Raw genomic sequence first — 23,207 nt, 5'->3', positions numbered from 1 at the left:
CAGAACACAAAAGGTACCTGCTGGTAACTATGAAATCTCTAGTGGATAAATTTAGCACAAAACATGGGAAAAGCTGCAGGGAAAATATGATCCAGATACCCTAGATCTTATCCAAGCTTCCTACAATGTGCAGAACTCTCCGACTCTTTTTTTTTGTCTTTTTCCTTATTATTGGTACCGGGGTTTGAACTCATGACTGCCTGCGTGCAAGGCAGGTGCTTATGCCGCTGAGCTGAATCCCCAGCCCCTCCTCTGACTCTTCTTAATTCCCATTGTGAACTGGTTTTAACCTGTTTCGGTATGTCAACCAATATATTTTATAGGGCTTTATCATGGCTCAAGAAGATGGACTAATTATGTGTTCTAGGATATATAACTTGTTAAACGCAACAACGTGAAACAGAGGAAAGTGGAGTATGCAAAATTAAGGAAATTTCTTGGACTGAAAGAATGTTCAAGTTTAGCGAAAATAAAAGTGGCTAACAAACATTAAGAAAAGTTCAGCTGACTAGTAATGAAAGGAAAGATATTATTTTCACCTATTAAATTGTGGCCTTTTTGCCTTCTCATTTTTTCTTTAAAAAAAAAGAGAATGACCTGATCAGTTTTCTATACACAACTATTGGAAATCTATGATTTTTTTTTTTTAGTTTAACCTTTCAGACAAGCAATTTTTAATACATTCTATGGACATTTTAAAAATTCGAATTCATTCTCACAGTTTATATTAAAGTTGTTTTGTAATTCTGCTGGCCACAGTGGCACAAACCTGTAATTCCAGCGGTTGAGAGGCTAACAAGGAGGATCTTGAGTTCAAGACCAGTCCAGACTACATAGCACACTTGCAATCAGACCCAGCCTCAAAACAAAACAAAAACAAACCAACAAACAAAGCCATTTATATTTTTAAAATTCTGTAATTGGGCAAAAATATTGTATAAAAATATTCATGGCATTATCTTTACACAAAATCTTTTAAATATGCTAAATGCTCAAAAAAGCTAGATATCATTAGTCTTGAAAGGAAATATTCTAAAGCTAACAAGAATTATACACGAAAGTATTTTATACAATTGGGAAATACTCAAAATGTTAATTTAAGAAAAGTACAATCAAAACCAAAAAGGCAGACTAGAAGGAAATCCCCCAAAATGCTATCAGTACTTTTCTTTGGCACCTTGGAGTATTTTTACTTTCTTTAGACTAAATTGTCTGTGATTCATTTAAGATCAGCAATTTTTTAAATGTTCAAAATTAAAGATTTCTCTGCGTGCAGTGGTACACACACAACCGTAATCCCAGCACTTGGATCACAAGTTTGAGGCCAGGCAGGCCACATTTAAGTTCAAAAGCACCACGTAGTGGAATCCTGTCTCAAAAGACCATAAAAAATATTTTGAACACAGAAAGTTGAAAAAACATCACAAATACCATGCACTTACTTTTAAGATTCAAATCTGTCAACAATCTATCATATTAAAAATTAAAATATAAAAGTAAACTAGCAACAAAAATCTTTCACTTCTCATTTATTTGTCTGGAGCTCTGATTTCCTGAAAGTCTACTACTCTGCCATTCTCTCTGTACTCTACCTTCTATGACTATTATAATTTTATAAAGACTTCAAAACCCAGAATCAGACTAAAGAAAAAAAGATTTTGGCTGGGAAAGAACCCAGCGCCTTTGCACTGAGCTACATCCACAACCCTTATTTATTGTTTTTTATTTTTTTATTTTTATTTTTTTTTTTGGTACTAGGGATTGAACCCATAACCTGCACTTGCCAGGCAGGGCTTGTGCTGCTGATCTAAACCTCCAGGCCCTTACTTTATTTCTGAGCGAACAGTGTAAGTCACTAAGTTGCCCAGGCTGGAGTGAACTTGACCCTCCTTGCCTGAGCCTCCCAAAGAGCTGGGAAAAGTTTACAGTTTGATGAGCAACTGACAAGAAAGCTTGTCAATTAAGATTTTGATACAACTTACTGTATGAAAACTTGTAGTGTGACAACATTTTTGCTACTCACTTGATTAAAGGAAAAAGAATGAAAAAGTTAAATAACCCATTTGGAAAATTTTTATGATGTTGACTTTTTAAAATAGCAATACTGCTGTCTTATTAATAAAGTTGGAAAAAGGTCCCATCCTGTCATCCATCCAAATAAATTTACATTTCAAGTTAAAATATAATGTACCTTTCTGTTTCTAATATATCCACTATATATTGCCTCCTTATTTTTTTCCTTCTTCTCAAAATCTTCTTTAGAAAGCACAAGCTCATGAACATCTTGGGAATCTGCAGGCTTGCTTATCATCTATCAAATATTTAAAAAAAAAAAAGAATGCTTTAAAAGCTCGTAACAGTTCAAACTAGTCAACATAAAAATATTCTGACCAACTCTCACTTCTATGCAGTCTCTTTACTTACCCTCGCTGACTGTCCAACAAAGAACACAGCTTGCTTGCCACCAACACCAAAATAGGAAATGTCACTGTTTAAACTGCGCGGAACTGGTACTGGGCGAACGTAGCCCGAATGATCACTAATGGAAAACAGTGTATTAGCATAGTGATTTTAAACAATCTGCTCAACACCAAAATAAAGCTTTATACCACATTTATTAAATCTCAACAAAATGATCCCCAAGTAGGCTAACATAGCGAGCTTAAAGGCAAAGAAACAGCTGCAAATCAAGACACTCTCCCATCTAGTGGGTTTCCTGGCCTCACCTGGAAACAGTAAGAAATGATAATGAAGTCTGAATTCTTGGATCCCTAAATCTCTCAGCAAACAGGACTAATAAATACCCTTTTGTATTCTTATGCTTCTAGAACCTTCCATTAAAGTTGCTTGCTATCTCAAAATTTATTATTAAATAACAATGGCAATTAGAGCAAAACGGGTTCGCATTTCCATGCATTATGACAAATGAGGAGCCACAGGAACCTTCTACTGTACTGTAATTACTGTGTTTCAAACATAGGGCAGTCAGCAGGGACAGCATTTCCCAACATCGGAAATCAATGGAATGGGGTGAGACTAGAACCATTATTATTACCATTATTATTATCATTGCCATTATTGTTATTATATTTGGCAGTACTGGAGATTAAGCTCCAGTTGTTGTGCATGTTGTGCATGCTACACAAGTGCTCTACCAGTAAATTATAATCCTTAATCCTTTTGTAAATTTTGAGTCAGGGTCTCACCAACTTGCTCAAACTGGCTTCAATCTGTGATTCTCCTACCTCAGCCTACCTAATAGCTAGGATTACACACATGCACCACCATGATCAGCTTTAAAAGGGCTGGGGACTCTAGCTCTGTGGTAGGGTTGTATGGTATAGGCACAATGCCTGGGTTCACTCCCCAGTACTACAGGAAAGACAACAGCAACAGTCAAGAGGTAAGGCAGGAGGACTTCAATGCTGGCCAATTTAGTGAGATTCTATCTCAAAAAACCAAAAACCAAACTAACGGTAGATTTAAAGGTGGCAGAGAATAAGAGGTCTTGACTTTACTAAATGTAAAAAGCTGAAACAAAAATCAAGAGCAGACCCAAGTATAAAAAGTATTAAAGGAAGATCTCTGGGAAAGATGATGATGCTGGACAGATCTGCGCAGAGGAATGAAATGGATCCTAAAAGGGTAAACATAAACTCAGGGACTCAAATACCTGCACACCAAATGTTCACAGCAGCATTATTATAATAGACAAAAGGTAGAAACAAGCCCGAATCCATTAATTTATGAGCAGACGTCTTCAAGCTCAGCCTGGCAGTACAGTGACAATGATTCACCCAGATCCAGGAATGCACTCCTGGTATGTGGTGCATGTGATAACAGTAACGAGCCTTGTGAAGATTACAATTACGCTGAGATGCATCAGACACAAAAGGATAGACACAAAGGTGGTGCCAGGAAAAGGCAATTTCACTGAGATCAAAGGGAGAACTGTGGTTGCCAGGAGCTAGAGTGGGGAGTCACTGTTTAGGGAATGCAGACTTTTCACCTGTGCGTGGAGAGGGAAACATTTTTGGAAGTACCTAACAGTAATAGTTGCAAAACTCTACAAATATAACTAATACCACTGCACTGTGCACTTTAAAACAGTTAAAATGGTAAATTGCTATCTATCACAATTTAAAAAAACATTGCTTTAAAAAGGGATAGCACAGTATGTTATTGGAACATATATCAAGAAAAGTCAGGAAATGAAAAACTTCTTAAACTGAAGAGAGAAGCAACTGTCTGAAGCACAATAACAAAGATGTACTTTGCTATTTATATGTCAAAGTAAAATGTATAACAAAAGCATAAAGACTGATAGTAAATGAAAATATTGTTATAATGTACTTACATGTATAATATGTAAAGTGGTACAATATGCCTTGATAGACTAAGAACCCTAGTTACCAGTAAAACAAAAAACCAGTTGTAAATAGTAAGACAAAAAAAGAGATAAATTGGAATCACACATACACAGCATACTTGATATGAAATAAAGATGCCCACAGCACTCAGGAGGCTGAGGCAGGAGGAGAGTTCAAGCCCAGCCTGGGCCACATAATGAGCTCATGGCAAGCCTGGGTTATACAGCAAGCCTCAAAACAGAAAAAAGTATACACTTAGTGCTGATAGTGATGCATGCTTATAATCTCAACTATCAGGAGGTTGATGCAAAAGGATCTCAAGTCTGAGGCCAGTCTTGGCAACTTAACAAAGCCTTGTCTCAAAATAAAAAGGGCTAGAGAAGCAGCTGAACACTAGAACCCTTGCCTAGCATGTTTGAGGACCTGGATTCAATCCTCATATTGCAAAAACAAACAAAAGTATGTCAACGTTAATGGGGCCGGGGGTTTAGCTCAGCAGCCTAAGCGCCTACTTGGCAAACGCAAGGTTGTGAGCTTGATGTCCGGCACCAAAAAAAAAAAAACAAGTACGTTAGTGATTAGCAGGAATAAGGGGAGAGTAGTGACTACAACTGGGCATGGGGTTTAAAGCAATGAGAATGTTCTGTAATTGACACTGCTAGCTATGCAACTTCATGCTATAATCAACTGTGTAACACAGTGATTACTGTGGTATGTGAATTATCTACAAAAAAATGCAAACATTTAAAATAGGTATGAACTTTTCACTGTATGTAAATTTTACCTAAAAAATATAAAATATAAAATATCAAGGAACAATATCAATACTTTAAGTATTAGAATATATATATATATACACACACACACAGATTGTAACTGATTTTGAAATGCATCAAAAAAAGTTAAACTGGTGGTGGTGAGATACACAGATATGTGGTAAAGCACTAACAAACATAGGACGTAGGTATTCACTGTAGAAATTCAGTTCTTCGGTATGTTTGCAAATGTTCATGGTAAAGAAAAGAACAGTGCTAAGAAAACAGTAAGATTCAGGTTGTCAACTATTCAACAAGAGACAAGTTTGGATTCTAAAACCAAACAAAGGACATTATAAAAAACAAGATGGGGGAATTATCATAGAATAAAGAGGACTAGAAAGACATGGCAATAGAAAAAATTTAAGTATCAGTATTACATTAGACAATGTTGCAAAACTGAGAAACACTCTTGGTGTCAGAGGTACATGTTATACTGTAAGGACTGAAATATTAGAACATCTACAACACACCATGCTTTAAATGATCCAAAGAAAAGGGGGGGGGAGAATATAAATGTGACAAATCATTAACTGGTAAGTCTAGGTAAAGGACAGATATGGGAGCTAGCACTATTCTTTCAACTTATCTGTTGGTTTGAAATTTTTCACAATCAAAAAGGTCTAAGGGCAGTGGCCAAGTAATGAGGGTTATCAAGAGCACCACCAAAACCACGTCCTCATTTCATCTCTCTCAACTGTCCCTGTACATTCTACGCCCAACCACAATGGCCTCTTTCCTGTCCCTCCAATGAAGTGAGACCTACCATTTCACTATCATTGCTTTGCTGACATTTCTCTTCCTAGTCAACCCTCAACTCAACCATAAAGTCAAAGAGGCCTCTCCCCGGCTTACCTTGGTAAGGTGTTCATCGGCTCTTTCACCTCACTTTCCATCTACTTCCCACTAATAATAGCTAAAATCCTTACAAATATAATTTTGTGTTTTCTGTGGTTTCTCCAATATCACATAAGTTACAAGACAAAACTTACAACTGACATATACTCTGAACCTTCTATCTCCTCTTTATCCATAGCCTGCCATGGCATCAATTCTTTTTTTTTTATTCAATGTTTTAGATAGAATCTCCCTTTGTAGCCTAGTGTAGCCTCTAACTCAAAATCCCCTTGCCTCAGTATGCCAAATGCTGGGATTATAAAGCAAAGCCCTATAAAGCTAGGGCCAGAATCAACAACAGAAACGTATTTATCAGAAATTCATATTTCCTTAACACTAGAGTTCAACCAAAAAGTTTAGGTTGCTGCAATTGACAAAACCCTGGTTTTATCTCTAGCTCTGCCAAAAGTAAACATTTGTGTTAAGATCTAGAGAAAATCCAGCCAATATCCCAGGAATTCAGTGAAGATTTAATTGTGGTAAACTGTGAAAAACATCTTTCTGTTCTTCCAACTAATTTTACTGATATTTTCCTGAACTTTTTACCTTACCATCTGTTCTCCTTTCCTCTCTTCCAGTACTCTGGTCAAATGCCAAATCCTATCTTCATATTAAAAAAAAAAAATGGTCTTTGCCTTCTCTGGCTACTTATAAATCCAGTGAGTCGTAGTATTCAAGGAAATGATGAAAAACACCGGCTGTAGAAAAGTCTGAGACCAGGAATGCAGCAATAACTAAGATGAGAGCTTGTTCAAACCATTCACTACGATGGGCTCCATCCTAAGGACTTCACATATCCTAACCCTTTGTTTACAAAACCTCTGGGGTATTTCTCCTATTTTGCAAATAAGTAAACTGAGCCACAGAGAAGTAAAGTACGTGCCCAATGTCACACAGCTAGTAGGCAGCAAAGCTATAATTCAAACCAGTTATATGGAAAGGAAGAAAGCTCTAAGGTAGTCAACATATCAATAGAACTAGATACCTCTGGAAACAAAAAAGAAGTCAATGAAAAAGCACAACATAATGAGGCTCTATTTCTGAATACTGACCATAAAAATAATATAAGAGAACAACCCAACTAAATATGCTGGTAACAGCAAAATCTCCAATGGATCATGTATAGCTAAAGACACACCAGAGTTTTTATCCTTATTAAAACACACAGCTATTCATAAAAATGTGAGACTCTCTAACCTTTCAAAGTCACCTTGCCTTGTAAATTTTGACAACCTATACACAGCCCAGTTGTTAAGCTGTTTAGAGGTCATTCCTCTTCCATTATCCATCACTGCAACTGCAGGTTTTCCTTGTGCTTCATCAAAAAGCTATGGAAAAAAATAAATTCAAAAGACAGAAAAAATCAGTATTTCAAACATGAAAAGTCAAATATGAAAAAAAACAATTCAACAGGATCATGCATACATTGCTGATACTAGCACAAAATCATACAACTTGCTGAAAGACACTTCATGAAGGTCTACCTACTCATCCTTAGACTGCTTCATCACTTACATCAGAAATTCCATTCCTCAGAACTCAGAAAATAATCAGATGTGTACAGTCATACAAACAATATGCATCATTTTAGCACTGCTTCTAATGTCAAAACAAAAACAATGTCTGTAATGTAAGACTAAATATGTAACTTATAGCCAATAAACCACTCTGCAAAAATGGAGCATAGCCCGGCAAGCACAAAGCTCTGAGCTCAATTACTGACACCAGAAAAAAAAGTGTAACACTGCAAAATGTTTGCATATTAAATGTGTACAATGTACACTTAAGTAGAAGATCCCAAAAACAAAATATACACATGCATGTATACTCATATGTACAGAAAAAAGAACCTGCCAAGCCAGGTGTGGTGGTGTGCACCTATAATCTCAGCACTGTAGGAAGCTAACACAGGAAGACAACAAGTTTGAGCCTAGCCTAGGCAACTTAGCAGAAGCCAATCTCAAAATTAAAAAACACAACAAAAAACCCACCAGAACTCAGACATAGCTCAGTGAGATACCCTGGTTTCAACCCTGAATACTGGGGTGGAGGAGAGGATCAGTAAAAAAATTTAACAACAGAGTAAGAGACAGCAGACAATTATTTCTACTTTCCATGTCTTTCCTAATTTTTCTCTATTTAATTAGTATTAGAAAAATTAAAATTCCTTATGTATTATTTTCTTACCAATTTGATCTGTATTCTTCTAATACCAACATTACGAGAAGTTGCAGACAATGAATTGTCAATTAATTCCGCAAGAGCAAATGCTGGAAGAGATTGAGAAAACATTACTGCTTAACTTTTCCCTCCCAAATACTTCATATAAAAAAGCTCAAAGTACCTCAAACTCTTAAGTACCTTAAAGCCAGCACTCTTTATTTTTCAAATAACTAGAATTAAAGTATTACCCTAACGATAATACAGAAACCTCAAAACAACACCCAGGATTTAGAGGCAGATTTATTTTACATCCATGGGCACTGATCAGGATCAGAAATGGAGGTTTTTATAGGGTTGCAAAGGGCAAGTACAGGGGTACTTGGCTACCTTTGGTTTTTACAGTATGCATACAGTGACCATCTATGTATCAGTGACCACCCGTTTCTAGGAGATAGAAACAACTAGAACTGTAATAGGAATTACTACCCTAGGCAACTAAGAAACTAAAGTATACTGGCTGGGCAGGGGTAAGCAGAGGGGAGGCATTTTCTGTTACAATACAACATACAACACAGCATCACCAATCACAGCCATTATAAGAATGCAGTCATCGACTAGTAATTCTATGGCACTAGACAGTATTAGTCAGTCAGCCAGGATTCCTGGTCCCAAGTATAAAAACATAAAGATATGAGACGAACAGAAGACCATAACCAGAGACTCCAACAGTAATCTGTTGTATGTAATTACCTTATGCACAAATCAAACTAAGTACACTTAGACATACATGCAAATATATAACTGAAAGTGATGTGCTACTCTAGAAAGCATTTTGAAGAAGAGGAGCTTGTAAAATGGCAGAACATGTCTTTGTAACTAACACAAGTCCTACTGATTCCCTACCACACTATGAATTTAATATTCAGTTTATTGCTGGGTGTCACGGCACATGCCTATAATCCCAGCACTGGGAAGCTCAGCCTGGGCTACACGGTGATTTCAAAGCTATCCTGAACTATATAGCAAAACTCTGTCTCCAAATAAATAAATAACAATTTCAATTTATCAGTGGCTCAGTATGAACTTATATTCTCCTTTCTTCAAGATCACTACTTAAACTACTTCCCACTTTTATTCCCTTATGTCAAAAAGAAAACATAGGGCTGGAGATTTAGCTCAGCGGCATAAGTGCCTGCCTTGCAAGCAGGCAGTCGTGAGTTCAATCCCCGGTACTGATAAAAAGGAAAAAGACAAAAAAAAAAAAAAAAGAAAAAAGAAAACATAAAGTGTACCTCTTAATTCTATAAATGTGTAACCCAACTAAAGTTATAATTAATCCACATAGTATTATTGTAGCAAGTACTTGCAATCACTTTGAACATTTAGACTGTGTTTATAAACCAATTACAATAAAGTTACCATGAATCAAATACATATTCTGGTTAAGGGCAGGCACTCCAGAAAATGAAAGAAAAAAAAGATAATGTAGGAAACACAAAACTTAGTTGAAAGAAAATATAAACATAGCATCTTTGAACTCTTGCCTCTAGAAGACTAAATAAATGATCATATTTCCCATAAAAGGAAAATTCAGTTTTAGATTTAATGTTGTAACACCAAATCAAGTTCAGTGAATTAAGGGTTGTATACAAGGAGCTGGAGCAGAACCACCCTTAATTAAAAGACTGCAGACAGCTAAGATAAAGCTCAATGCTTCGTTGATAGAGACGTCATAGTTAAAAGTCGGATCTCTCTCCCAAGAGGAAAAGTATGAAAGAAAAGATCATGGAAATGTGAAGAAACAGCTACCACATAGTCAAGAACAAGAAGCAGGGAAACAGAAGGAGAAAAAGATCAAGGAATGTACTATAAAGTCACTGAAACCAAAGCAAGAGTTTAAAAAGTAAGATTCTCTGCTTACATGACTGTAGGAGTAAAAATTGATACAACAAATCTGGAAGTTAAGTAATTACACTATACCAAAGGTTTTTTTTGTTTTTTGTTTTTGGTACCAGGGATCAAACTCACAATCTTGTATTTGCCAAGCAGGCACTTACACTGTTGAGCTAAACCCCTGGCCCCTATATCATAAGTTTTTAATAAATATTAAAATGAAATACTTTCACCATGACAGCACAACCTGCCTACTTAAACTTGATATGCATAAAGATTGAGAGAGAGAGAGAGAGAGAGAGACAGAGAGAGAGAGAGAGAGAGAGAGAGAGAGAGAGAGAGAGAGAGAGAGAAAGAGACACAGAGACAAAGACGGGGACACCAGTTAAGAGGCCACTATGTAATCTATGTGATACCCTGCTGCCTCAGACCAAGTGGGAGCAATAAAAATGGTGGAAAATGATTTTTGACCTGAGCAACTAGGGGCTATGGAAGACAAAATAATGATCAATTCAGATGGGGAAAAGTGTGTAGTATAGGATTTAGGGTTCCCATATTAATGTCCTAGTTCAGGTGCCACATGGGCAACTGAGGAGACAGACCTAACACTCATGCAGCACAGCATATGGTGCAAAGTGCTTGCCTATAAGGTGCTTACATATAAGGTGCTGGGTTCAATCCCTAGCACTACAAACAATTTTTTAAAAATGGAATTCAGAAGATAAGCTGTAACTGCAGTATTTCCAATATTTAACTAAAAATGACCACTTGAGAATCATTTATAAAGATGCCATTTAGAGCCATAAGACTGATCACCAAATCTAACTGGATTGGATATGAGAGAGGATAAAGGAATGAAGACCAAACCTTGAGCTACTTCAAGTTTATTATCTAACAGAAGACTGTTCAAATAAATCACATTATAGGCACATAAAGATGTTAATTTTATTTTCACACAAAAAGTAGGTTAAAGAAGCATGCAACATATAAAACCATTTTAAAAAATCAAATAATATGAAATGATCCAAAGTGTTCATGAGTGGTAGAGTTATGTGTACATTTTATGTTGTACATGTATATGTAAGTACATATGTATGTATTTATTTACTTATAATTTCCTAAAAATGAGAAATAATGCACATATAATAAAATTTCTTTTTCAGCCCTGGGGATTGAATCCAGAGCCTTCACACTGAGCTACGCTCCCAGCCTTTTAAACTTATTTTATTTTTAGACAAGGTATTGTAAGTGACTAAGTTGTCCATGCTAGATTCAAATTTGCAATCTTCCTGTCTTGACCTCCAAGTGTTAGAATCATATGCATGTGCCACATACCCAACTGAGAAAAAAAGTTTTAATAAAAACAGTGTTTAATGAACATTTAAGTATTACTGCATTAGGCACCCTACCAGTGTCCAGAAAAGGGACCAGGTAAAATCAGTTTCTTTATAAAGATCGTATTGGTAATGGCAAAACTTTTACCAGCTTTCAATGATAAGCAGCACAAATGCCACAGGTTCACCACCTCTGGTCTAATGTAAGACAGAAAAAAGCAAGTAGTAAAGGTAGAAGAAAATGAGAAAAATATGAAGAAACCAGCACAAACTTACTTGTACAATTCAGTTACATAAATTTGCAAAGCAGGAGCTGGGGGTGCATTGCTAGAAGCACTTGCCCAGTGTATGGAAGTCCATGAGTATCACCCCAGTACTATAAAAACTAGTTAATTAATCAAGCATCAAAATTTGCAAGGTAGCTGGGTTTGGTGACACATACCAATGCCAGCACTTTAGAGATTGGAATAGGAAGATCACAAGTTCAAGACCAGCCTGGCTACAAAGTGAGACACTATCTCAAAAAACAAAATAAAATGCGAAGTAAAAATCAGTTCTGTAGCTGGGTGTGGTGGTATACATCTGTAATTCCAGCATTCAGGAGGCTGAAGCAGGAGGTGGACGACAGAATTTGAGGACAGCCTGGGCTACATTGTGAGTTCAAGACCAGCCTGAACTTCATAGCACCTGCCTCAAAAAGACAAAAACAAACAAACAAAAACCAAACAAACAATTTCTTTTGTAACTGGGAGAAGTTTATAGGAGGCAAGGAAGAACAAGTCAGGAGACAAAATATACATGAGATGGGAACACACACAGGTACGAGATCTTTTGAGTGTTCAAAAGAAGTGAGTTCTACCAGTAGGCTAGCTTTAAAGGAAAAATAGTTTTACTCTGAATATGATTTCAGTTAAAAAAAAAAAAAAGTATACTATAATAAAGTTGAGAAAAGATGCTCAAAGTGAGTGGTCATGGTCTCTTTCTGATAACTGAATGCAGCTCAGAGGTATAGGACTTGCCTAGCCCTGGGTTCAAGCACCACTATTATAAAACAAGAAGACAATTTTTTAAAAAACAGAGAAGATTTCTAAAATGTTAAGGAATGGGACATGTGACTGGGGACAAAGGAGCATAAGATAAAACTATGACTGCAATACTTACGCAAAGGATTCTGTCCTTCACTTGCATAATATTCATACATGCCACTCTTAACCAGTGTGTCATAGTGAGGTAGGAAGTCAATTCGTTCTTTTGTAGCTGAGAGCAGCAGCTGATTGATGGACTGCAGCAGGTACAGAGTCACTCCATCTTTAACAGTTTCATCTGTAATCGTGAATTAAAATTTCAAGTGGAAATGAGCATCAGAAGCACAATGAATTTGCAACTTTGAATACACAAATCTTACCTATTACAGGGACCCATGCAGTCAGCAGGGTTCTGAGAGGGGGCGACAGGAGATTAAGAAAAAACCAGACACATAATAAAAGGAAAGCTGGGACTGGGTGGGACCTGACCGCTCTGACCTGCATCTTTATTCACAGTAAAAAGGGGGGAAGTGCACAACGGGGCCAACTGTTTCACTGAGAACACTGAAAGCAAAACATTGTCAGAGCTGTCTATGTTACACGTAACAGCAGGAACACTGAGGCCTCTGGCACTCCATGTTCTCAGGGCTGGTCTTGCTCTAGCCCCAAATGTGTGGTGGATCTCCAGTTCGGTGGCTCTCGACAATCAATGAAATATCTTTAACAACAGTAGAGGCAAACTCTCCAACATTGGATCTAGAAATTCAGTTGCATTTTCTTAACCCAAATGGAGTAAGGATGGCAACACTTCCTATTTTTATTTTATTTTATTTTTGTAGTACCATGGATTAAACCCAGAGCCTTGTGATAGCCAAGAGCTCTACCACTTAGCATATAACCAACCCTTTAAAATGTTATTTTGAGAAAGGGTCTTGTTCAATTGCCTGGGCTGGCATCAAACTTTCAATTCTCTTGCCTTACCCTCAAAATAGCTGGGATTAGACATATGTACTACCTCACCCAGATGAAACACTCAATTGTTAATAAGTCAAGCTATCATAAGAAATCAGATGAGGGTCTGCATTAGAATGGTACTAACATGAGCAGAGACAAATAGCTTACAGTTAAGCAAAGAATAAGGCATGAAAAACTAGCAGTTCTAGAAACTACTGCAATGGGAAGAAAAAAAAGATAATGGGAGAATCCAAGTCAGCTAAGAGAATCTACTTGTTAAAAACCAAACAGAAGGCGTGTGGTAGGTGTTTAGTTCTCATCTGCAGCCCTAACAGTGATAACTTTTTTTCTATAATTATACTTGAAAAATATAATTTCTTGGCTAATTATGTACATAAAACCAGTTTCTTAACTTATCCCACCAAACTAATCATCATCAATACTTCTAGATATACATCTATGTAACAAGTTACTGCTCTATAATTACATATGAAATGAAAAACCACTAGCTTAATAGCGCTGTTTACTTACCAAAATTATCACAAGTAATTTCTTTCCTGTTTGTTGTAGTAATAACAAACTTTTCTTCAGGTGAAATGCCAAGTGTCTGTCCAAAGTAAGACAATAAATGCAATTATTATACAAATTTCCAAAAATCTAAAAATACAGTGCATTATAACCCTGAAAATTACTAAACTTATTTGTTAAGGAAATACATAATTCAGTATTTTTAAATTCTACTTCTCCAGAGACAACAAAAGCTATATAAACTATTTAACAAGATTTTTTCCTACTATCCATCACCCAGAACACTAGTGATTTTCAAGTTTTTAAAGGATTTTAACATTAGCAGGGCCCAGCAAGATAAACACATGCGGGGGCTGGGGATTTAGCTCAGCGGCATAAGCACCTGCCTTGCAAGCAAGCAGTCGTGAGTTCGATCCCTGGTACCGATAAAAAGGAAAAAGAAAAAAAAAAAAAAAAAAAAAAAAGATAAAGACATGCTATTTCATACCACTGTGATGTATAACATTTATTTCATATAGAATAGATATTAGCATATGCAAAAACAAAACAGAAGAAAAAATGATAATACTGTATAGCACTAAGAATAGCCAGGTTATCAGGAATATCTATAGTAAAGAAACTTTACATCTACTATAATTCCTTTCAAAAGATTAACTTTAAAACATTAAAGCAAATTATAAATTACAATGGTGAGTGTAATCACTACTACAAAAATATACTGATTAAAATATATATTAAATACATCTTTCAAAAATTATGAATTACAGAGAAAAACTGCAAGCAATAAAAATCAAGGTTGATCCACTGAGTGTGCTGGTCTTGAACCTCACATCTGGGCGTCTGAAGCAGGTTCACCTAGAATTTAGACTAGCCTGGGCTACATAGTGACTTCAGCCTAAACTATACCGCAAGACCTGTCTCCACAACCAAAAAAGATGATGATGAAAAGTTGGCAAAGATTAGTAGGAAGTGCAAAACAGTAAGTAATTAATTAAAAGGAAAAAATAAAAATGATCAATGAACACGTTAAGAAATGAGAGCAGGAAAAGTAAGTTATTAATACTCTCACTTAACTTCCGGGAGAACATGGCGGACAGATAACAGCAACTACCGGAGGCTCTCTGAAAGACTCGGCTCAGAAGCCAGGAATGGTGCGGACTAAGGAGACATAAACAGGTGGAGATATGCTCTGCTGACTCAGGAACGAACTGGGCTGAGAGAAACCAACTTGGAATGCAGTCCTGGTGCTAAAACAGGAACAGAAAAGCCTCGGTGTGGAGCTGGACCCCGCGCCACTGTAAGCCGCTATTTGGGTTTCCCGCCGCGCGGCGGCTGGCTGCCTTTACAGTGGCTCAGCAAGGAGAGAGACACGCAGAAGCTCTGAGAACAGCAATCTGCGAACGGCAGGGAGGCGTGCACTGACTTGTGGTGAGGTGAGTGAGAGAAACTGACACTCTACCACAGTTTGACTCCAGCGGAGGACTTTCTGGGCCCGAGCAGTCCTGCGGGAGCAGGGCGCGGTGGCGACTCCAGCCTCACATCCCCCTCTTGGGCGGGATTGGTGAAAAGTGCCTGGCCTGCGTGACGCTGCCGGCGGACCTGGTAGGCTGTCCCAACCCAGATCCCAGAGCCTGACGGTGGCCCAGAGGGGCGACTCCCGCGTAGGCTGCCTGGTCCGCAACTCCCTGGTGCGCAGCGGTGAGCGGGAACACCTAACTGGCACAATTCGATCAGGCTGTGGCTGACTGGGAGACAAGCTGGGCCTCTTATATAAGCTTGCATATATAAGGAACAGAGAAGAAGAGGCAGCATGGGAAGAGGCAGCAACAAGAAAGGCTCCTCGGCCCCCAATTCTGAGAAACAGGCAATAGCAGACACCGCACCAATATACATAAGGCACCATATAGAGAGCCTCATAGACCAATTCAGGAATGAAGTTATCAACGACCTGAAGCTAGAAGTATGCAGAATAGTTAGAGAAATGCTAAGTACCACCCAAGAAAAAACAGGCGGTGGAATGGAAGAACAGAAAAAAAGGGGAGAATTGTTTGATGGAGAAAACAGAGAAACCATAGAATACGTGAAGCAGGTTCAAAGGGACTACCAAGATACCAAGAAGTCTATAGAAGACTGGCATAACAGCTTGAAAGAAACTAAGGACAGACTATCTGAACTGGAGGGCAGACTTGTAATATGGGAGAATGAAATGAAAAACTTCTTAAAAATAACAAAGAAACAAACAGCAATAATACAAAGACAAGAAGATGATAAGAGGATCCATAACTTAAGGATTAAGAACATAAAAGAAGAAGTAGGGACACAAACAAGTGAACTACAAAAGCTACTCACAGAAATAATCCAGGAGAATTTTCCTAATTTAGCAAAAGGTAAAGATACTCAGATGTATGAGGCATACAGGACCCCAGCTACCTACAACCCAAACAGACCAACACCCAGGCATATAATAATAAAAATTCCAGAAATTCAATACAAGAACAGAATATTAAAAGCTGTCAGAGACAAGAAACAGACCACTTACAAGGGAACACCCATCAGAATTACAGCAGATTTCTCGGCACAAACCATCAAATCACGAAGAGCATGGGGGGAAATAATTCAAGCTTTGAAAGATAATAATCTCCAGCCAAGATTGAGATATCCTGCACAACTGTCCCTGGAAATTGATGGAAAAACAAGGTGCTTCCAGGATAAAGAGGAACTGGGGGAATTTGCAACCACCAATTCAACTCTACAGAGAGTATTGCAGGATATTCTAAAAAAAGAAAAATACAAAGAATCCAGAAATAATGGCAGAGAGGCCACAACGAATGGAGCAGAGAACAAAATAAAGAAGACAAACTGACAGCTACTGACAGAAAAAGAGCTCAACAGAAATGAGGCAGAGAAGATTGGATGATAGGAATAGCTATTTTGGAGAAAATGACATCTTAATAGGTAATACTGATTTAGTATCATCTTGTTTTGAAGTCTCATCTAGCTTTTGTCCTTCTGTCTCCAATGGTCTAAATAGGTTGTATCTTACTGGATTTTATTATGTACGATAGTATAAGCAAAAACCTTGTAAAGACAAGGAGATTATACAGAAACCATTATTCATTTTCTGTTAGTCAATTCTAAATACTCTGTAATGCTGTCATTCTCTTGAATGGTTTCACATCGTTTTGATATACTTAATGCTACAGTATACGAAGTTGTACTCAAGGATTTCAAAAAAAGACAATATAGTAACTACTTTTAGGTTAGAATTATCTGGTGGTGAAACACTATTCTGCTTAAATGGTTATGTTTTGATCTGCGCTGTTTCGTTGTTATGCCCTCTTTTATCTCAATCTCCACTCCATTATTTACTTTTTTATCTTTATCCTTTTAGTTAAAGGAAAAAAATAGCAGGATATATTATAGTAACCCACTTTGACTTTTCATTACTTTGATTTAAAGCCCTGTATTACTCTCACCATCTGGTTTTTAACTGATGTTCCCCTATTCTGTTTTGCTGGATAGTATCAGGTTCGAAAGTTTAGGCATCAGCTGTGAAGATAATGAGATTCATTATGACGCCCATTCTTGTTGACTTTTATCTACTTTTGAAGACCTACAATGTCTCCAATGTTTTGGTTTTGTTGGTTTTATTCTTTACTGTTTTGTTCAATTGTATTATAACTAACGATATAGGCAATTCTATTAGAGATAGCGGGAGGCATTATGGTAACCATTGTTGATCACCTTGTATTATGTTTTTACATTATCTATTATGTCCACCCTTTTGACTTGACCGATTCTGTTCTGTTATGTCACATTTGGTTTTACTCTCTTCCAAAAAAGTAATAAGAACCGTGGGAGCAATGAAACCCAAAATGTGTAATAGTCATGGTACAAAAGAGAGGAAAAGAAAGTGCTCCAAACTATATAACTGCGTGTATATTTAAGTGTATAAGATAGAAAATGATATCACAGAGTTTTATTGGATCAATGAACAGAACTGTTTGCAATATCGTTGATGGAATGTCCACTTTACAAGCTTTAATTTTGTGACTTGAACAATTATTTCTAAGATGACAATATGTAATCCATTAACTAGTGATTTCCTACTGTTCATTTTTTTTCTGTAAATCTGTATAACTTGTACCCTTTCCCTGCTTTTTTTTTTTCCTTTTCTCCTTAAATAAAATTTAAAAAAAAAAATTAAAAAAAAAAATACTCTCACTTAAAAGGACAAAGGTTTCTGTCTCCTAAAATGAAATAATATTCCCACTTTTAGTCAGGAGAGGCTTCTCCTTCAGGTACAAGCTATCGAATCTAAACCAAACATCCCACTGGAGAAAAACTAGACCAATACTGATCACAATACAGATCTTCAATACTGACACTCTTTTGGTTATTCCAGGAATTAACAAAGATACTGAATACTGACAAATTTAAAGAGTAAAATTACCTATCCTGTTTTTCCTGTACCAAGTGTATTTCAGGAAAACCACATAGCTAAAACTGATGAGGCAATCAGTAGCCTAAGAATTCTAGCTCCTGGAATCCTAGTACTTTTCTCTCTCTCTAGAATGCCCTGCAGTATTCTCTGTAGAGTTGGACTAGTATTTGCGAATTTCTCAAGTTCCTCTTTGTCTTGGAAGCATCTTGTTTCTCCATTAATTTCTAGAGACAGTTGAGCAGGGTATATCAATCTGGGATGGAGGTTATTTTCTTTCAGGGCTTGGAATATTTCACTCCAGGCTCTTCTTGACTTCATGGTTTGTGTCAAGAAGTCTGACGTAATTCTGATGGGCCTTCCTTTATAGGTGATCTGTTTCTTGTCTTTAACAGCTTTTAATATTCTGTTCTTATATTGAATTTCTGGGATCTTGATTATTATATGCCTGGGTGTGGCTCTAAATGGAGCAGAAAGTAGAATGAAGAAGACAAGCAGACATCTAATGGCAAACAAAGTGTAACAGAAATGAGGCAGAGAAGGTTGGTTATAATCTCTAATATAGATGGCCTTGATACACTAAATTTTAAAAAAAGAGAATCATAGGTAGAATAGATCAGGAGGTAGGGTCCAAAGAGATGCTCTTTATAGGAAATACAATTAACATGAAAAAGGGTACATGGACTGAAAATCAAATACGAGAAAACAATGCTCTATGTGACAGGGAACCAGAGAGTAATAGGGGCAACTAGACTAGTATTTGTGGATAGGTTGGGAAGACAGGCTTTAATAGGTAAAGGAATATAATTAGAGATCAGGAGGGAGAAGATTGGGAACCACTGGTAAATAGCAGGTGGCCCCCTCCAATTTAAAACCGAGGGTCTAGGTGAGACCCAAAAATTCACAGTGCACCCTGGGGAAGTGAAAGGCGGAGGAATGGTCTTAAAAGACAGCAGAAGATATTGTTAAAAGTGTACCAAGAATTAAAACCCGTATTATTCATACCACTCCGCTTAGATAGATTTTATTCTGTCCCAGTTTGTCTACTTGCATTAGATTTGAGGGCACAGACAGCTATCCCCAAAACATCAGGATATAGCACAGTAATCATCTTTAATTTCCTATTAACTTAATTTGGAGCCCTGTATAAGTTATACTGGTTTATCATGACTGATCTTAGTTAAATCTGGTTTGTTTGATTGTTGTTTAGTATCAACAGATTTTATTCAAAACTGTTATGATTGATAGTATCAAGTCTGGAATTATAGACAATTACACTGAAGATGACAAGACTCACTACGTTACCCATTCTGGTTTGATTACTACCTGTTTTTGAAGTTTTATACTATATACAAAGATATGTTTTTATTAATACTGTTATGTACTGATATATTCAATTATACTATATCTGATGATAGAGCCAATTCTCCTGAAGATAACAAGAGACAACACAGTAACCATGGTAGAACCCCTTGTACAGTGGTTTTATATGTCTTTTTTATTTCATGTGCTTATAGGAATATGTTTTGTTTTATCTTGCTTTGTTTTGTTCCTCCCTCTAATATAGAAAGGATAGAAATACATGTTAAGACTCATGCATGCATAGAACCTATAAACAGGTTATGAGAACTGATCTTATGACACATGATGAAATGAACAAATACTTTGAAGAAAAAGAGACACTAAAGTACCCAGTGCTGATCCTGGAGTGTCATAATGTGAAACCCAGAAATAGTATTATTCTTTGTTCAGAGTGATATTAGCCTGCTTTGATTTGTTTGATCTCAATAGAATTGAAGATATAGATAACTGCATGTATGTTTATGTGTATAGGATTGATAACCATATTACTAAGTTTTTGTTGGATAGTTGAATAGAAATGGTTGCAGTCTCGCTGTCTGAATCCCCACTTTATATGCTCCACTTTTGTATCTTGAATAAATTATTTGTAAGAGGACAATATGTAAGTATCAACTAGTGATTTCTTACTTTCTTTGAAAGTATGTATTATTTCTACCCATTTTCTGTTTTGTTTAGTCTTTCTTTAAATAAAATTTAAAAGAAAAAAAGAATTTTAGCTCATAAATACAGAAAAAATGTCAATCAGAATTATCAGCATCAGCAGATGAACTATTAAATGAAAATTTTATTAAGGAACAATCCATGTGAACAGGCGAGTTAAAAGATCCATATGTTATGTGCTTCCTAATGTGATTTTATAAGAAGTACTAGTGCTACCTACAAAGTACTCTGTCTCTAGACCCCAAAGAAACTGAACCTAAATCTAACCACATCTTTAAAGGTAACTTCTGGGGAGAAACCAAAAGGAAGCAGTGTAGCCTCTCACATGCTGGCGGGGGCTGGCTGGCAGAGGAGAAACAATAAAGAAGCCACAGAGGCCCCCATGTGTCGGCACTGATGGCAGTGGCCCTGGTGCCCTGAGAGAACTAGTAAGGAAGCTGCCTGTGCCCTCCTGCCCTCCACACCTGTAAGCATGCACGGACTGACACAGACTGAGACATGACACAGACTGAGATGATAATAAACAGGAAAGCAACCCGACATTTGTGTTGTTTGATTGACTGTGCAAGCCTGAGTAACTACTTAGAGGATAACAATATGCAATATAGTAACATTGTGGATTTCCCCCTTTACTATCCCTGTTTTGTTTCATTTTAATGTTCTGTTTTATTGCCTTTAAAATTAAAAAACAAGTTAACTCTTGGTTCCATACACACAACCACACACACACACACATATGGAACTAAAACAAGCTAAGTGACACTATAAAGGAGCACAGATAGGCCAAGTGTGGTGGTAGTGCACACCTGTAATCCCACCTCTCAGAATGTGAGGCAGAAGAATCTCAAATTTTTGGTCAGCCTAAGCAAATGAGTAAGCTTATCTCAAAGATAGCTGTACTGGGGATACAGCTCAGTAGCAGAGTGCCTGCTAAGCATTAAGGAGGTGAAGGGGAAGAAGAGAATATCTTAGTTACTTTTCTCCTGTTGCTGAGACTAAATACTCAACACCCAAAGTTACAGAAGGAAAGGTTTATTTAGCTCACCCTTTGTGGAGGTTTCAGTCTGTGACTGGCTGGCCTTAAGGCAACATGGCATGGCAGCGGAGCAACAGTTCATGGCAGTGGAAGAGAGAGGAGGAGAAAACCAAGCCTCTTCCTGCCCCTTTTATTTTATCCAGACTTTTGAGATTATGGCAGTGCCAACTGAATCAAGGGATGGATCCAGCACTCACTCACACTTAATCCTAATACCCTTAATCCCACAATGCACTATAAATCCATCACACACTCAACAGGGTCAGCTGCCCCTGAAAAAGCCCCATCTAAAAGTCCATGAGGTTTTGGGGGGACATCCAGACACAAACCAAAACAGAGGATGAAGACAACATAGAGAAATAATTTTGAAAAGGTAGGAAAAGATTTCTGAAAAGACAAATCTTGAAAGCCACAAAGGCAAAGCCTAAAAACACAAAAAGCTGCACTACCTTGCTAGTTTTCAGAGACATTAAAATAACCTGATATCATCCCATCAGGCAGATAAAATTTTAAATTCTGATCCCTTTAAAGCATAGACTTCCATAAAGGAACTAGAAGCCTATAGATTTCTGACAAGACTAAAAATTAGTACAGTACAACCATATTAGAAAACAATGGGGCATACTTCAATAAACATTTACTTGTATCTTAAGCAATTCTACCCTAGGGAAATGAAGCCTTGGATACAAATTAAATGGGAATAAGATTTTATTTGTTTAGCAAACATAGAAATTGATCTTACAGATTTGGGAAGGAGGGGTTGGAGTAGCCTCACCCCTTTGTTGCCCAGGTTGGCCACAATCTTTTGATTCTCCTGCCTTGGCTTCCTAAATAGCTGGGATTACAACTTGAATCACTGCCATGGTTGATCTTACAAATACATAATAAGTTTCTATACAAATGGAGCAGTTAGTTTTGTTGGTTTGTTTGCTTGCTTGTTTGTTGGTCTTCACATTGAGCTATATTCCCAGCCTTTTTTACTTTTTTTTTTTTTTTTTTTGAGACAAATTCTCGCAAAATTGCCCAGGGTGGGCTCAAACTTGTGATCACGCTCCCGGAGTTGTGATCACAAGTATATACTACCCTACATGGCTATTTGTTTTTAAGTTAATTACTGCCATTTAATAAATTCCACAATGTCCCAATTATTAGATCATGCATTTATGCACCATGCAAGACAAAATATGCTTTTATAGTTACTGGAAAACCACCAAAAAATGATTTAAAATTGATGTGCAAATGAAAAGTGTATCTAATTATCTCATGCAATCTCCCCATAAAGCTATTATGTTTTTTCTTTGTTAAAAATGAGAATAAAACCAAACAAAATAAAACAAAAAAGCAATAAAAAAAAAAAAAACTCAGTGAGAGTAATACAGGACTTCAAAACAAGATAAGAAATCAACAGTGACTGCCATGATGCCTCTTTTTATTTTCAAAATAAATGCACCCATCAGACACACTAAAATCAAACCAAATAAAATAGAAGAAAACCATTCAAAACAAAACAGTGAAAATAATACAGAGTTTCAAAATAAGATAACAGGAAATCAACAATGGCTACCATAATGCCGCTTGTTATCTTCAAAATAGCTACCTAGGGCTGGGGAATTAGCTCAGCGGTGTAAGTGCCTGCCTGCAAGCGCAAGATTGTGAGTTCAATCCCTGGTACCAAAATAGTTGCCCATATCATCAGACCTAATACAATCAAATAAAACAGAACAGAATA

The 23,207-nt window shown here is 36.9% G+C and overlaps 1 protein-coding gene across 1 annotated transcript in view; it reads right to left on the bottom strand.

The window, feature by feature from the left end:
- Positions 1-23,207, bottom strand: part of Smchd1 (structural maintenance of chromosomes flexible hinge domain containing 1) — a 127,963-nt gene that overhangs the window by 95,074 nt on the left and 9,682 nt on the right. Inside the window, exons 2-7 of the mRNA XM_063231901.1 lie at positions 13,983-14,058; positions 12,634-12,795; positions 8,270-8,352; positions 7,280-7,410; positions 2,425-2,539; positions 2,192-2,311 (exon numbers count right to left, since the gene is read on the bottom strand). Of these exons, the coding sequence (XP_063087971.1) occupies positions 2,192-2,311; positions 2,425-2,539; positions 7,280-7,410; positions 8,270-8,352; positions 12,634-12,795; positions 13,983-14,058 (687 nt within the window). The remainder of the gene's footprint in view (positions 1-2,191; positions 2,312-2,424; positions 2,540-7,279; positions 7,411-8,269; positions 8,353-12,633; positions 12,796-13,982; positions 14,059-23,207) is intronic.

This window comes from Cavia porcellus, unplaced genomic scaffold, assembly GCF_034190915.1.
Source record: "Cavia porcellus strain 051 isolate PalLab524CR breed Dunkin Hartley unplaced genomic scaffold, mCavPor4.1 scaffold_20, whole genome shotgun sequence".
Lineage (NCBI taxonomy): Eukaryota > Metazoa > Chordata > Mammalia > Rodentia > Caviidae > Cavia > Cavia porcellus.
Note: the sequence above shows the minus strand (reverse complement) of the source record. Positions and strands in the feature narration are given on the sequence as shown.